The sequence below is a fragment of the Clinocottus analis genome, unplaced genomic scaffold, assembly GCF_023055335.1.
Source record: "Clinocottus analis isolate CAN_PGR_092001 unplaced genomic scaffold, fCliAna1.0.p SCAF_3, whole genome shotgun sequence".
Taxonomy (NCBI): domain Eukaryota; kingdom Metazoa; phylum Chordata; class Actinopteri; order Perciformes; family Cottidae; genus Clinocottus; species Clinocottus analis.
The window spans coordinates 10,133,720-10,149,677 of NW_027176042.1; the positions used below are offsets into that span (position 1 = coordinate 10,133,720).

The 15,958-nt window shown below is 41.7% G+C and overlaps 2 protein-coding genes across 4 annotated transcripts; both read left to right on the forward strand.

The window, feature by feature from the left end:
• Positions 1 to 1,671: 1,671 nt before the first annotated feature.
• Positions 1,672 to 6,575, forward strand: uba3 (ubiquitin-like modifier activating enzyme 3). 3 transcript variants are annotated; one of them, XM_068594164.1, is made up of 18 exons: positions 1,675 to 1,695; positions 1,817 to 1,855; positions 2,518 to 2,638; positions 2,743 to 2,823; positions 2,924 to 3,006; positions 3,156 to 3,236; positions 3,449 to 3,492; positions 3,922 to 3,986; positions 4,147 to 4,302; positions 4,392 to 4,494; positions 4,633 to 4,746; positions 4,947 to 5,000; positions 5,186 to 5,222; positions 5,330 to 5,411; positions 5,506 to 5,606; positions 5,735 to 5,798; positions 5,908 to 5,962; positions 6,091 to 6,575. In XM_068594164.1, exons 1-18 carry the CDS (start codon positions 1,676 to 1,678, stop codon positions 6,177 to 6,179), a joined length of 1,389 nt encoding a protein of 462 aa, XP_068450265.1. In that variant the 5' UTR covers position 1,675; the 3' UTR covers positions 6,180 to 6,575. The 3 variants fall into 3 exon arrangements, with proteins under 3 accessions (XP_068450266.1, XP_068450265.1, XP_068450264.1); XM_068594165.1 differs by lacking the exon at positions 1,817 to 1,855 and having other exon boundaries at positions 1,672 to 1,695; XM_068594163.1 differs by lacking the exon at positions 1,675 to 1,695 and having other exon boundaries at positions 1,740 to 1,855.
• Positions 6,576 to 6,941: 366 nt separating this feature from the next.
• On the forward strand, positions 6,942 to 15,935 carry tmf1 (TATA element modulatory factor 1). Its single transcript, XM_068594623.1, has 17 exons — positions 6,942 to 7,536; positions 7,635 to 9,007; positions 9,448 to 9,551; positions 9,943 to 10,069; positions 10,278 to 10,383; positions 10,606 to 10,748; positions 11,113 to 11,279; positions 11,795 to 11,951; positions 12,520 to 12,612; positions 12,737 to 12,893; positions 13,007 to 13,199; positions 14,038 to 14,107; positions 14,196 to 14,288; positions 14,390 to 14,512; positions 14,607 to 14,765; positions 14,997 to 15,122; positions 15,204 to 15,935. The coding sequence occupies exons 1-17, from the start codon at positions 7,401 to 7,403 to the stop codon at positions 15,342 to 15,344; spliced, it is 3,468 nt and encodes a 1,155-aa protein (XP_068450724.1). The 5' UTR covers positions 6,942 to 7,400; the 3' UTR covers positions 15,345 to 15,935.
• Positions 15,936 to 15,958: the final 23 nt, after the last annotated feature.

Consider the following 15,958-nt stretch of genomic DNA (forward strand, 5'->3'; position numbering starts at 1 on the left):
GTGTCTCATGGGCTTCTATCTTCCATCTTTTTTTGAAGAAATTTCATTTCATTTCCCCTTTGTTTAACATGAGAGCATAGCTGATGTTAAATGAAAGAAGACAAGACACACAGAACAAGTAGAAAGAGAGAGAGGAGGGCCGAGATGGCAGGCAGTCAGCTATGAAGGACATGGCCACAGCAGTTATTTTTAGTTATCAGTTTTCGGAGGCTGTCATTCGGAACATCTCATTAAAAATAATAAAAAAAATCTTGATACTCTATCAAACCATTCAAATCATCAAAACTCTAAGGGGAAAAAAGCTCCATATCATGCTGTGCATGATCTCTCTCTCTCTCTCTCTCTCTCTCTCTCTCTCTCTCTCTCTCTCTCTCTCTCTCTCTCTCTCTCTCTCTCTCTCTCTCTCTCACACACACACACACACACACACACACACACACATACACACAGTATCCCTAAAAATGATTTGAGAGCACCTCCATGTTATTGGTGCATACATTAGGCAGTTAGTTGATGACCTCTGCAAAAGGTACCTACTGCATTTCCTATAATATCAAAGGGGTTGCAGACAGATGGATTAATTATGTTCATGTGCCCACAGGCATGTCTCTTAAAATGCAAAGAAGCTCGTCCAAGGTTTATTAATCATTCTATAATGAGAGATTAAACACCGAGATTCATTAGCACAATGTGGACACCGTAAATCAGATACGTGAGGGAGATGCCCTCACTAGTAAAGTCATTAAACTTAATAACAGAATCTCAGGTTCATGTCTTATTTATGTATGCTAAGTGCCTCATGCAGCCATTCACAATAAAGCAACCCAAAGCAATACATCTGTCACAAAGTATATATGCAGTTTCACAGTCCTTTTTTAAAATTGTTTGTTGCAAGTTAATAAAATAATAACAACACAATGAGAAGTGCTGTAAAGAAATTTAAAGATTAAATTACTGATCCAGTAATTTGAATCCATAACAATTTGATTATGCTCTTGAAACAGCTTTATTTAACTCAAATGGGCCATTTCTCTCTTCTTGTCCCTCATTGACTGTTAACTGGTTTTATATGTAATTGCTTAAGTTATAGGGCTGAACCATACAGAGCAGAGCAATTATCAAGTAATTACGAGTAGTCCATTATTAACTGGCTTTTCTATTATTAAATCAACTTCTCCAATGTCCTATTCTTACAAACTTGCACATTTTTAATTAAAACCTGTCAACAGTTGGACATCAATGCTAAATACATTCGTTAACAATGCACATTTCTGACAGAAATATATATACTTTTATCATCCACATGCGCAGTGGCGGATGAACTGAGTGGCGGATGAACTGGCCGTCTCTAAGCATACAGAAATAAAAGGTAGATGCTGCCACCCGCTGGATCTGAGGTGTATCTACCGTCTTTGTCGTGGTCTGTTAGCAATGCTGCCTTCATAACTATCGGAAATATTATAATCCAGCTAAAACTGCATAGATAATTTTCAGATAGATTATGCGCTTTTCATCGTATTCAGTGCCTTGCTACACAGTATAATAGTTCTGTTGGGATCACATAAAAACTCCTAAACCTGCATTTGTCATTGGGACAATTTTGGCATTATTGCCCACGAGGTGTTGTATTTACTACTGTCGATGTCGGCATTTGAAGTCGTTTAAGTGGCCAAACATGGCGGACGCGGATGAGCCGTAAGTAGCTGCCGAAGAAACAAGCAAGAAACAGTCATTAACTGCTCGAAAGATGCTTTCAAATCTCATTAACCTCTGAAAGCACAGCATGAATGAACCTTCTTTTATTCTCTCTTTTTAGGGAGAAGAAAAGAAGGAGAGTAGTGGAGCTGACTAAGAAGTTAGTGCTGAATTGGTAGAACTGGCGGAAGATTTGAGGTTACCAGGCAGGGGGAAGGTTAACGTCAGTTATCTGAAGAAGCTAATATCGAACATTTGTTATAAAGGGAGTACGGCGACTCTAGGCTAGGGTAAAGAATACCGAGCAATCGGTCGTGAGTAGCTAACACGTCTTTACAGTAAAACATAAATGGCGTCGTTGACCTCCGTGCAAAGGGAGAGGTTTTTACTAAACCTTCTTAGAGTTGACGTGCTAGCTATTCAGTTAGCCTAGCTGCCGGGAACTGTCCATCAGGAGTGACTAACCTAAGGCCAGAGGGTCAGAAACGCCCACATGTCAAAAATATGCTATTCAGGCTAATATCATTTCCAGGAAGCTTTAAAACAACGTCGGCCACGCGAAAGCAGCCACTGACGTAGGACAGACGTCAAAACACAAGTGGATGTTAACATAGTACTATATGTACCTGATGGATTGAATGACCTGCTCTGAACTGTAAACCATATTATGTTTAGGGTTTGATTGATTGTCTATTTTTGTGTGTGTGCATGATCCCAGTAGACGTAGAAGCTTTTGTGTAATATCAAACAAACAATGTTATGCATGCCATATGTTATCAAATGTTGCTGATGACACGTCCTAAATGTACATGTTGCCTCCAGGATGGTGGTCGATGGAGGTAGTGGACGCACCTGTGAGTGGGACGGTCGGTGGAACCATATAAAAAAGTTTCTGGAAAGGTCAGGACCCTTCACGCATCCTGACTTTGAACCCAGCACAGAGGTAACAATTTCTGTGATCGGAATTAAGCAAGTTTTTTTTTATTTGTTACTTGTGTTCTATTGCGGTGCTTTAATACATAATGTCTTCATCGCTTCTCGCTACAGTCGTTGCAGTTTATGCTTGAAACCTGCAAAATCCTGGTCATTGGTGCTGGTGGTCTGGGATGTGAGCTGCTGAAAGACCTGGTATGAACACTATCATATTTTATAACTATTTAAAAGGTATAATTTCTGCTTTAATGAATGTCTAACACTTTGTCTTTTTTTTGTTCCTGTTGTGGTTCAGGCTTTGTCAGGCTTTCGCAACATTCATGTTGTTGACATGGACACCATTGATGTGTCAAACCTAAATCGACAGTTTCTCTTCAGGTCAGAAAAATCACGTTCAAATGTAATTCCAATTAATTATTGTTTCGTGTAATGTTTGAAGCAATCAGATGTTCTTTTAATGTGTGTGTGTGTGTGTGTGTGTGTGTGTGTGTGTGTGTGTGTGTGTGTGTGTGTGTGATGTTGAATAGGCCAACTGATGTAGGTCGACCCAAAGCGAACGTGGCAGCTGATTTCGTCAACAACCGCATACCTGGATGCTGTGTTGTCCCGTATCCTTTTGATTGAACACATATTGCAAGATTTTAAATGCTTGATATCAATGAAGTTGTTTAAAAAGTCCAAACTAGGTGATTAAAAGGTGTATAGCAAGCAGCTATTCCTCATATAAAAAAATACTATTTACAAATGTAGAATAGACACTTTCTTTAGTTGTTGGGTTGTGAAACCAATTAAATAAATTTCTCCTTAATGCTTTGTGCAGACATTTTAAGAAAATTCAAGACATAGATGAAACATTCTACAGACGTAAGTATCATTAAGATTTTTCTGTTGCACCTTTACCAAATGTGGGCTTGGAGAGGGTGTAGCAATTCCATCACCTCATAATTTGCTTTATTGCAGGGCTCACGGTTTGATACACTTATACTTATACTTTGTACACAAAAATAACTACATGTGACCAAAAGACACTAACTAAAAATCCCAAAATAAATTGTACTTGCAACTTGCTGTTATTTTGATGAACACTGGTTCTCTTTCTAAAACACCGCTTTACAGCACTTCTTACTGCTGATATAGCCACTAAAACAATTATTTAAAATGAAACAGCCTTTCAATTTTCAGTGCTACAATGCAATATTGATTTGCATTATACGATTCGGTTACAGTCCTACTGCTTTTACTTTGTCGTTATCAGACATTATATGAGAATTGATTTGTCTTCCATTCATCTAGAATTCCATATAATTGTCTGTGGACTGGACTCTATCGTTGCAAGGAGGTGGATGAATGGTATGCTGGTAAGTTATTGCTTTCACCGCAATCTGTCTCAGTACTTCGACCGACTGCTTTTTTTCCACCAAAATGTTCTGTGCATAAATGCCTGAATTTAAAATGGTAAAGCTATAAAATGTGCTAAAAGGAACATATCGTTTTTGTAATGACCCTGTGTCTTTGCAGCTGTCTTTGCTGGTGTATGAGGATGGTGTCTTAGACCCAGGTTCTGTCGTTCCTTTAATTGATGGGGGGACGGAAGGCTTTAAAGGCAACGCCAGAGTCATCCTCCCTGGCATGACCGCCTGCATCGACTGTACCCTTGAGCTTTACCCTCCTCAGGTGAGGTAGCACATAAAATAACACCCCACAGGTCTTACAGAATAATTTCTGGTTAGTTGGTTGTTATTAAAAATAAACCTGTTTTGTAGATCAACTTCCCCATGTGTACAATAGCCTCCATGCCTCGTTTGCCAGAACATTGCATTGAGTATGTCCGGATGCTGCTGTGGCCCAAAGAGACACCCTTTGGAGGTATGACTCACACTGCAGTTATCATTTCTGTTTAGTCCTCTTTGTAATGTTTAGATTGATCATGAAGAGGCTCAACAAACCTGACTTGTGACTTTTAAGACTATTTTTTTACTTCTTCTTTGTGTGTATGTGGATTAGATGGTGTGGTCCTAGATGGGGATGACCCAGAGCATATCCAGTGGGTGTACCAGAGATCCCTGAAGAGGGCAGCAGATTTCAACATAACAGGGGTCACATACAGACTAACCCAGGGTGAGCACACATAGCACATCTATCCGTCACCAACAGAACACTGCTAATGCTGAAAGATAAGTTAAAGAACATAACACAGCAACATGTATCTTATTGATGTTTGCTCCAATCAGTAATTGTACATACTTTTATGTCTTAGATGGTCCATTTTTAGCGCTTCACAAAATGTTTATTTTCTGTATTCTATTTGAATGTTGCAGGTGTTGTGAAGAGGATAATTCCTGCTGTAGCGTCTACAAATGCTGTGATAGCTGGTAAGTAGCTTGAATACATGTGAAGGTGTGCTAGAGAGCTATGGAACTGATCCCTTTATCAAAGATTATACGCCTTGCCACTTAAGAGTTAATCATTTCCAAACAGTTATGAGTCTAATAACCTTCTGTAAACAGAGCAGTGTACCCGGAGATAACTGTTTCTTTTCCTTATTTATTCTATGCAGCTGCTTGTGCAACCGAGGTTTTCAAAATAGCATCAAGGTGAGTTTACAGGTTCTACTTGGCAGTCATACGCACAAAGTAAAAATCTGTATAAACCATGTGTGCCTTTTCATTATTTCTCATGGTATTACTGTTTGCCTCTGCAGTGCCTACATACCTCTCAACAACTACATGGTCTTCAACGATGTTGACGGCCTGTACACATACACTTTTGAGGCGGAACGGAAGGTTTGTACTTGAATTTCATCTGCCAGCTCATAATTGCTTCAGTAATGAATTTGCCTTTTTGTAAAACACATGTTAACATTCACCTCTGATGCAGGAAAACTGTTCGGCCTGCAGCCAAGTACCTCTGGACTTGCACTTTTCCCCATCTTCCAAACTCCAGGAGATGTTAGATCACCTGACTGAGACTGCCTCCCTGTAGGTTTAGCTGCCTTATTATGATTTATTACTTATTACTGCACTTTGCCACCCTACTTAACTTCTCCTTATGGTTATATTTGCTTGCTATTATATTTGTAGTTGTTCAATATACTGTATTTTTTCAGACAAATGAAATCACCTGCTATAACAGCAACAGTGGAAGGAAAGAACAAAACTTTATATCTACAGGTAATTAACCTCTAGTTTCACACAGTTTCTGTTATTATTATTATTAATTAATTTGGCAATCATGCCTGTTTTGGTTTAAGCCTACATTGAGTTGTATTTTGTCTTAAAGTCTGTAGCTTCAATTGAACAGAGGACACGGCCAAATCTGTCCAAAACGCTGAAGGGTGAGGTGCTTTATTTACTGAATGTGTTTCCTAGAAATGTCGATGCCTACGCTCTGAATTGGTGAGATGAATATCCTGAATATGCTGACTCACTACTGTTCTGAACATGTTGGTTTTTTTTGTTTCAGAGCTGGGGCTGAGTGACAGACAAGAGCTTGCTGTGGCTGATGCCACCACACCCCAAACCATGTTGTTCAGACTCTGCTTTACCTCATAGAATGAACTCAAGCACTCCCACAACCAGTTATTGGCCAACTATAAATGCAGCATATTTAAAATGGCCTAGAAACTGGAACCGTTTACAGTGAATTAAGTCACAGTATAAATGAGTGTGATTTTATTGTTTTAAAGTACTTATTGACTAATGTTTTGCACTGAAAAGCCAAAATCATAATTCATACTTTGTCTTTTCTTTTGGTGATACATTATCTACAAATGTTGATGATGTTTGCATTATGTTTTATCTGCACTTGCTACGTGCAAGCAAAGATACAAAATGGCTACTTTTGTGTACATGTTTTCTGTACTGGTTTTGAATATTTATTTATCCCGACACAGTATTTTTTGTTGCAGTGGCCACTAAAGTGGTAATTGACAGACAATAATAACGATGTGTGAACTGGAATAAAAAAAATGCTTTTCTTACAAAGTCCATATTTTCTTTATGCACTGCATGCATTTGAGTGAATTAAAGCTTATTCACTCAAGAGTATTAGCATGTACAATTGAGGAGGTATACTTATAAGTCCAACTTTGCTTCAGATTGATTAGATGCATCAATATAAACTGCATCTATCATTTCACGGTTTCTGCTCAAAAATAAATAAGGCTGAAACACACACGCATGTATTGCAGTCAAGAGCACATCCTTAATCCCTGTAATTGCGAAGTCAAACATTCTAACAACAAAAAAAAAAACGCACGTGAGCGTCTCAGATCGGCCAGACGGGGCCGTGACGTCATTATGCTACGTGGAAAAGGAAGTAGCGAGCAGCAGGCTAACGGGGCGACAAGTCGAGAGCAACCAAAACAAACGATGTCGGCCGAGCAAGAGGGCCGAAAGGAGGCAGGGTTGCTTTGCTTTTGACCGCTGTGGAGTTGTGGATGTGGTGTTAGAGGTACCTGCATGTCTACGGGAGAAATGACGCGATACTGAATGCCAGCTGGGGTGTCCGCGAGCCGTTTCTGTGTCTGGGCTCGATGTCGTCCCTTCACATTGACGCTACGGCTACAGCTAACGAAGCGGTAGCTGGCTGTCAACAAAGCGTCCTCGGACAGCTCGACATTTAGGAAGTATTGCTCGCCCCGGGTTAAGGTTGACAGGGTAAACAATGTAAAAAACCCGATTTCGCTGACTTTGTGTTGTGAAGCCAAATTCTGTCAAAGATCCGTGTCACAACTTGGCCGAGAGCTAGCTGCGTTAGCCTAACAGCCCAAAATGAGTTGGTTCAACGCGTCTCATCTGTCCAGCTTCGCCAAACAGGCGTTAACGACAGCTCAGAAGTCAATCGACCGAGTTCTGGACATCAAAGAAGAGGACCAGTGGGGTGACGCCGTCGTCCTGCCCTTTGACGGTAAGTCAGGTTAACATGGGTGGGGTTAAAAGCAAATGTTTCCATAAGCAAATATCGGATTACTGCAATAACTGGTGATGCGTTTTCTTTTCTGTCAGACGTCACAATACCTGGGAAGCTGTCGCTAAGTGGAGGATGGGGAATGACGCAGTGGGAAGCGCCCCCTGAGGAAAAGACCACCACGCCTCCTCCATCCTCCGATGCCATCACCACGCCTGTCACACGCACAGTTGTGGATGAATCTGAAAACTTTTTCACTACCTTTCTGCCTCCTGGCGACGTACAAGGCGTAGCCATCAACGCCCAGGTGGTGTCTGTACCCCCTGCGAAGTCTCACAGGCGGCCTCAGGAGAAAGAAGAGGAAAACGGCGAAGAGGCTGGGGCACAAAAAGAAGTCGAGACTGACGAGGGTCATGGGAATCAGACGGTCGCTGAGAGCCAGCCTGTTGAGCTTGAGTCGCCTAAAGCAGACACTATCCTCCTGCAGCCAGTTTCTCCATCTTCTTCCAGTGACCTCCCCTGTAACAGTGACAAGAGCAGTGAAGAAACAGATGTTGGCTTTGCAGACACACACACAGAGTGCTCACAGAATCAATCAGATCACCAGATTGAGCAGGATACTACAGAGTCACCAGAACCCGCCGCTGTCACTTCTGAACCTGAGAGCTCTGCACCTTGTGATCCTTCGCCCTCTCCGACCTCTAAGGAAGTACTCGTAGAGCATAAGGACTCAAAGGTGGAGGACCGTCAAAGTGATACCCCCTCTCCGCCAGTCAGCGCTTTCTCCTCGGGAACCTCGACTACCAGTGACATTGAAGTGCTTGACCATGAGTCTGTGTTGAGTGAGAGCTCAGCCAGCTCCAGACAAGAAACAGGCGAGGGCAAGGCTGGCCTTCACCTAATGCAGGGCTCCTTCCAGCTTCTCACTGCCTCCACCTGTGAAGATTTCCCTCGTCTGGAGGACTATTCCAAGCTCACAGAGAGCTGTGGCTCATCTTCGGATGCATTTGAACGCATTGATTCCTTCAGTGTGCAGTCATTGGATAGCCGGAGCGTCAGTGAGGTTAACTCTGACGATGACATCCCTGGCAGTCGGACACTAGCGTCTGTCACTGCAGGCCCTCCTCCTTTAATGGTGTCGTCAGCTGTCTGCCAGAAGCAGGAGGATGGTGAGGTTGAGAAGGAAGCAGAGGTGGAGGAGGTGGAGGAGGAGGAGAAGGAGGAAGAAGAAGAGGATGAAGAAGAGGGCTTTACGGAAACAATGAGGGAGCAGTCACTGGACGAGATGGAGGAGAGTGGGCGGAGTGCTACACCTGTCAACAGTGAGCCGCCAGAGGAGATGACGGAACAGGAATCTGAGGCTAATGTCACGCTGTGTGATCCCACCTCCAAAGCTGAGGAACGGATCATTCCACCAATCACAGAAGAGATGAAAAGTGTCTCAACAGTTCAGATTTTGGAGCTTCAAAAGGTAGCTTGGTCTTCCTCGATAGCTGACAGTGTATAACATAAAGGCGTGTTTGTGTTTATGTATGCTGACAAAGTCCATATCGCTTCATTGTTCATGGTGAATATGCAAGTTTTTTTGTTAAACTTAAAAAAACACCTGACATCCAGTCACTGCCACACTTTGATAATGCATATGACATCCATCCATCCATCCCTCATATTTCCATGTCATCTTATAAATTCTTCCGAGCTTGTTGTCCGGAGCAAAACTTTATGTTTCATCTGTCTAATGGCTTTAATCTGAATTTTGCCAGGAGTGTATTTTAATATATTTCTTATACTACACAAAGAGGGCAACTGTAAATCTCTCACAGTATATTTACTTACTCTCCTTATGAGTGACATTTATATTTTTCGGCTCTTCTGTGCAACTGCTGTTTCAAACACAATAACATGTTGTAGGTCATTGACGAGCTGTCAGGCCGCCTCGAGAAAAGAGAGTTGCAGCTGCTCGCAGTCAGCAAAGACAAGGCCAGTCTGGAGGAGCAATGTGACAATCTCAAAGAGTGAGTACACAATGCACACAGCAAGAAACCTGTTTTACCTGGGCCTAATGGTCTCGATACCCTTTTCAGACCAGGTAACCTAGTGCCACCGTCTTGTGTTGTTTCTATGAAACTACAAAATGTAATGGACTGGTTGAACTTGTAAATTAAGCGACTTTCATGTTTGAGATCCTCTCAATTTTTTAAAACCTTTTTAAAAAAATATATTTATGTAATTGACCGTGACTACACTTAAGAGATAATGCTGAACATTTCAAGTTATCGTTTCACAGAGCCACAGTGATTGTTAAATGCTTTCAATAATCTACTCCCGCAGAGCTTTTACTTGGCTTTGAGGCTGTATAGCTTTTAACAATGTGCTCTTCCACTAATGAGTCTGTTCCTCCTCTAGTGAAGTGATAAGCCTGAAGGAGGAGAGCTCCACTGTTCAGTCCCTCAAGGATGAGTTCACACAGCGCATAGCAGATGCAGAGAGGAAGGCTCAGCTGGCATGCAAAGAACGAGACATAGCCAAGAAGGTAATTCACACATGAGTGATCTGAGCTTTCACTCTTCTTCTACTCCTTCAGCAGTACGTTGAGACAGTTCTCCAAAAGCTACAAAAGCCTCTGTTCTTTTTTTTTATTTTTTATTTTTTTTACAACAAACCCATATTTATTAAATTTTATGTTGAAATACAAAATCAAACATGTCCAAAGTCAAAAAGGACATTCCTCTATGCTACAGGAAATAAAAGGCCTGCGAGAGGAGCTTTCAACAAGACTTCACTCCAGTGATACAATGGAGATCATCAGAGAGAAGGAAGAGCAGATCAAAGGCTTGCTGGAAGAAGGTAAAGCTAAATTATGTAACAGTCCATAAGTCCCCTCCACCAACCCACATGATACATGGGACAGCACTAATCCTGAAAAGATTTCTCTCTGTAATTATTGTGCTGGGGTTATGAGTGAATGAATACTACTTTATTGCAAACAATTCATCAGGGAAGAAATTATGCATACGTCAGTGTGGATGGTCACTGAAATATAGTTTATTTATGTGTTTATTTTTTCAGGCGAAAAGTTGTCTAAGCAGCAGCTGCAGCACAGCAACATCATCAAGAAGCTGCGCGTAAAGGAGAAGGAGAGCGACACAAGGATCACCAAGCAACAGAGGAAAACCAAGGAGCAGGAGGAGGAGCTCCGGCAGCTGCAGCAGGTCACATGTTACTACCTTGTTAGAAATGTTGCTTTAACAATATATAGTCATGGTTTACCCTGAAATTGAGAAATTTCTGCTTTTTAGCACCTTTTAAGTTTGATGATATGTGAAGAAGTTGTCATCCGTTATCAATTTGGATTCAGAGGAACCGTATCTACTTTTTTTGTTGGATTTCCCCTTTTTCAAATTCAAGGGTTTGAATTAAATTTGATGTTTAATTTTAAAAATAACTTATGCGTTTGCTACGATAAATAATTTCTCATTGAGAAGTCTTGACATTTGTTCCTCGGTTACGGTACGTTATGAGTATAACCGAATATAGTGTAATCACGGCTGCAACTGACGTTTTTTGTGTGTTTAGGTTCTCGATGGGAAAGAAGAGGTGGAAAAACAGCACAGGGAGAACATCAAGAAGCTGAATGCGGTGGTGGAGCGGCAGGAGAAAGAGCTGACCCGGCTGCAGACGGACTCTGAGGAGCTGCAGGAGACGAACAGGAGCGTCCAGGCTGCTCTGGACAACGCTTATAAGTAAACGCTGACACACCTCTCTATCGACACTGAATGCTAACATCGAGAGCTCTTACTGTAAATGTAATCTCACGAGCCAGCAATTATATTGCAATTCACATCACATTGTATTATTTTATGGTTGGCAGAGGAAACTGTGCGGACTTCGTATTTATAACAGAACACATTTATTTAGGTACTTGAGTTCATTGGATTTGAAATTACTCGATGAAAATTGAGGCTAATGCATGGCCTTCCACCATTTATTTGAAGACGTTTACATCTACAATGGGTGAACAGTATGGGGAATTGTAACCACTTTTATACACAGTCCCCCAGTTTCAAGAGGACAGAGCGTAACCATAAAAATTAGCATAGACTTACAAAATAAATACACCATTGTTGTTTTATTACAGCTTCAGTGTGCGCAAGTGCAGAGCCAAACAACAACAAATGTCCCACTGTTCTTACAAATGAGGACGGTACTGTAATAGGGTTATGTTGTTAACGGTCTATTTCAACGCCTCTGTTTTTAGGGAGCTGGCAGAACTTCACAAGGTGCACGTCAGCAGAACTAGTGAGGCCGAAGAGGTGTCCCTGAGCAGGGAAACGCAGGCCAAGGAGCAGCTGAGCCTGGCTCTGGAGAAGGCCCAGGAGGAGGCCCGGCTGCAACAAGAAGCTCTGGCCAATCAGGTAACACAGGATATGCATGTAAATAAAGCGTCGAAGGAAGACTCCTCAGACCTGCGAGTTTGCTGCTGCATGAGCAACCAGACCACCTTGCATGCGTTACACATTTTACACTACAGTAGGCTTTGGAGCCTCAATACACCTCAATCCTCAAATGTGGAGTCGGTTGTTATTTCCTTTCGTACAGGAGATGCTGCGGCCCATAAACAAAAATGTTATGATTACACGCTCACACAAGCACACATGGTTGACTGTGCGATTCCTTCACTGTACCCAGATGTTGTCCCCCTGCACCTTTTTCATTTTCAAAATTGCATTGAGAATTCTAGTGAATGTCTTCAGCATGTTCTTGATAACTTTGTTGGAAATGGTACTTAAGCCAAATAAAAATTGCCAGTTACCGAGGTCAATAAAGCATGCTGAGGTGGTTTATTATTTCACACATAGAGGAAAGTCAGCTTGACGAGTTTCTGATTTATTGTTCCTTATTCTCTGTATTGGACATTCGATTGAAGCACTGCAACGTTGAACCCACCATCCTTTCTTATCTTTCTTTTAATGTTGTTCACAGGTGGCTGACCTGAGACTGGCTCTGCAGAGGGCTGAGCAACAGCAAGCAAGAAAAGAAGATTATTTGAGGGAGGAAATCAAGGAGCTGCAGCAGGTAAACATATGCTGGTTAAGATGTCCTTTGGCAAGAGGTGAAAATAACCAGAATTTTGACTGGGGCAGAATGTATTTAAATTAATGCACGCTGTTTTTTTTCTTCTCCTTTTCATTTTCCACAGAGGCTTCAGGAGGCAGAGACAAGGAACCAGGAGCTCAGTCAGAGTGTTACCTCGGCAACACGACCCCTACTGCGACAGATTGAGAACTTGCAGGCCTCTTTGGGCGGACAGACGGCATCGTGGGAAAGACTAGAGGAGAACATCTCCGACAGGCTTGGTGTGTGGGGGTGGGGGTGGGGGTGGGTTTGTGGAACATCAAAATACAGTAATGTACAAAGTGAAGCAAAAAGCCTGATTTTTTTTTGGTTGTCCCTTTTTTCTTTTTAACAGCCGATGCCCAGGCACAGCTGGCTGTCGCTGTGGAGAAGGAGCGATCAGCAACAGAAGACCTTCTGTCCATCAAATCCCAGCTGATCTCTCTCGAGTCCCAGAACTCCCTCCTCCGTCAGGAGAAGGCCCGACTCCTGGCCAAGCTGGACGCTGAAAAGAACAAGCGAGAGAAACTTGAGGACGAGAGCAGCAGGTAACAAATCACAACTTAAAACTCAAGCCTGCAATGTTAATTGATGGTCACATTATAAATAAGTAATACACTGTCAAGAATATTAAGTCAAAATGTTGCAGTACAAAGGAAGGCGCCAACAATCAATAAGTGCTCTATAGCTGACTCCACATTTTTGTTTTGTCTGAAGTTAGTTTTATTTGTCTTGTTTCCAGAAACCTGATTATACAGACGCTGACTGTTATGCTGCATTCACTCATTACCTCCTGTTGCCTGTTGATTTTTTTCCCTGAACATCTAACTTTTGGTTGGATGTATTGTATAGATTTGTGTACGTGTGAATATTACGAACAGTTTTTCTGGGTAGAACAAAACTTGTGGGACTGTTGACTAAAATGCTGTTGGAATGGCTCGGCTTGTAATGCTAACGGTTCCTGGTGAGTGTTTTTGTTTCACAACAAACACATCTGTGAGTCAGAGTGGGAAGAGGAGGAGGCCGGTGCACGTCGGTACTCTTCTACACGGTTAACTTTTTGCTGTTAATGGTCCAGCGGTGCAATAATTTACACATATAAATACAGCGTAGACAATTCTACGTTTGACATCTGGCTTCGTTGGAGCATTTTTAGCACTTACTTAAAAGTGTAAATTGTTTGTCTGAAAATATGTTTAAGCTAATATTGTATCCAGCTTGTTGCTGCTTGGGGGAACAGTGTAGCGTATTTTTTTAGCGGAAAAGCTCAAAGAGAATTGTCATTATATTGCACATTTTTATGCTCATTTCATTCCAGGCATGGGTTTTGGTTCTGTGATAGAGACGATTGTTTGTAGTGACTTGTTGCTCATTATCTCAATGAAGGGAGCACGTTGATTTGGAAAATTTGCGAGGAGAACACCGTCGCTTGCTAGAAGAGGCCAAGAAAGAAAAGGTACCTTTTTTTTTTATAGCTCCCTCTCACTCTGTTCTCCTCGAAGAAACAACTACCTCACGTGCATCATTTTTGCTTCTTCCACCAGCTGCTGCTGACCAATCAATTAGAAATGGAGAAGATGAAGGTGGAGCAAGAGAAGAAGAAAAGCTACCTGGCACACGAGGCACTCAAGGAAAAGGTTCACAACGATTTAGAGATTAGGAATCTTCAGGCTTTTTCATCTCATCCAAATTTCTCCATTAAGACAGCTAAGATGTCTTAATTCTGTTTTTTCATTAGGAGCGGAGGACAACGATCCACTCGTTAGGAGAGCCTCCAGCCTCCTCCACACCCTCCCTGTCCCGCTCGAGCTCCATCAGTGGCGCAGACAATGCTGGTCTACACACCTCTATTCTTTCCCAGGTACACGCTGGTAAAATTGATGATTAGTCGGTCTCTGCATGCTTGGATTTGTGTCGCTTGACCGGCCCTGCACTTTTGCTTCATTCTCCCACAGGATGACTGTTTAGACCACTCTCTGGGTACCATGACCATGTCTATGTCGATGAGCGGGACCAACCTATATGAGGCCGCCAGGCTGTCCGGAGGCTCCAGCATCATGGAGAACCTCCAGTCTCAACTCAAACTCAGAGAAGGAGAGATAGCACAACTGCAGGTAGCAACTCAGAACAAAGCCACATAAGCGTGTTAAAACTGTATTAGTTTGATGGTTCTGCTACATGTCTGCACCACCTGTCTGCAGGCAAAGGGCCGGCCAAATCAACAAGGTTTCCTTAAAATAAAAATACAAAGAAGTATTTAAATATGCAAAAGAAAACTGCAGCATTAACATTTTGTTAGAAAGAAACCCACAGTTTTACACCCTCTTTCTGTCCTGTTTTTGCAGCTGGAGATCTCCAGTCTAGAGAGGAGTCGTTCTGTGATGGCAGAGGAGCTGGTTCGACTCACCAATCAAAACGATGAAATGGAGGAGATGGTGCAGGAGATCCCCACTTTAAAAGTTCAACTCAAGGTAAGGGCTGTATAAGCAGATACAGGATACCCAAATGCTTGATTTGTATTTTCTTCTAACGTGTGTGGCTGTGCATTGCAGGATCTGGCACAGAGGCACAACACTATCCTGCAGATGTATGGAGAAAAGGCCGAAGAGGCAGAGGAGCTGCGATTGGACCTTGAAGATGTGAAGAACATGTACAAAATCCAGATTGATGAATTGCTAAAGAACCAGAAATAAACCATTTGTAACTGTGTTACTTTTGGGACTCTCACAAACAAATCAATTGACCGTCTTGGCCACACATGCATTCACCAGAAAATAATTTAGTTTCATCACTGTGTCAAATGAAAACGCTTGTCTTTTATCTATTTTATTTTGTTTTAATTAATTATCACATGCTATATTTAAGTGCGAATGTTGGGATTATGCATAACATACAATATATTCTTACAGAATCAGTATGAAGGATACCCACAGTTTATCATTCACGTGTCCATTTCAATTATTTGGCAGTTTGTACGAACTTTGTTTTTGGTGTAATTTCTAATGGATAAACCTTTTCATTGTATTGTATAAACAGTTTACAACTGTTGGGATATGGCAAAGGATTTTTGCACTATACAAATTCATCATTGTTTATTTCTTAATGCATAATCAGAATGGTTTAAGAAACATATAAAACAATATTGTACAGAGAATTTTATGTATTATTTCCTTACAAATCACAACCTCTGGTGGAGACCTAAGAGTAGTCTGTAATGGAAATCCAGAGGAAGAAAGATTGGATTGAAACCCTTTAAATATGTAAATGAATAAACATTTATTTGGGTGGTGAGAAACATGACTCATAA

Excerpts from the sequence above, each read along its gene's own strand:
- uba3 (XM_068594163.1), top strand. The coding sequence starts at position 1,788 with ATGAACCTTCTTTTATTCTCTCTTTTTAGGGAGAAGAAAAGAAGGAGA. Across the intron at positions 4,747-4,946 it reads CACATACAGACTAACCCAGG|GTGTTGTGAAGAGGATAATT; the intron begins GTGAGCACACAT and ends TGAATGTTGCAG. Across the intron at positions 5,223-5,329 it reads GTTTTCAAAATAGCATCAAG|TGCCTACATACCTCTCAACA; the intron begins GTGAGTTTACAG and ends TTGCCTCTGCAG.
- tmf1 (XM_068594623.1), top strand. The coding sequence starts at position 7,401 with ATGAGTTGGTTCAACGCGTCTCATCTGTCCAGCTTCGCCAAACAGGCG. Across the intron at positions 11,280-11,794 it reads GCTCTGGACAACGCTTATAA|GGAGCTGGCAGAACTTCACA; the intron begins GTAAACGCTGAC and ends CTCTGTTTTTAG. Across the intron at positions 14,513-14,606 it reads ACACCTCTATTCTTTCCCAG|GATGACTGTTTAGACCACTC; the intron begins GTACACGCTGGT and ends ATTCTCCCACAG.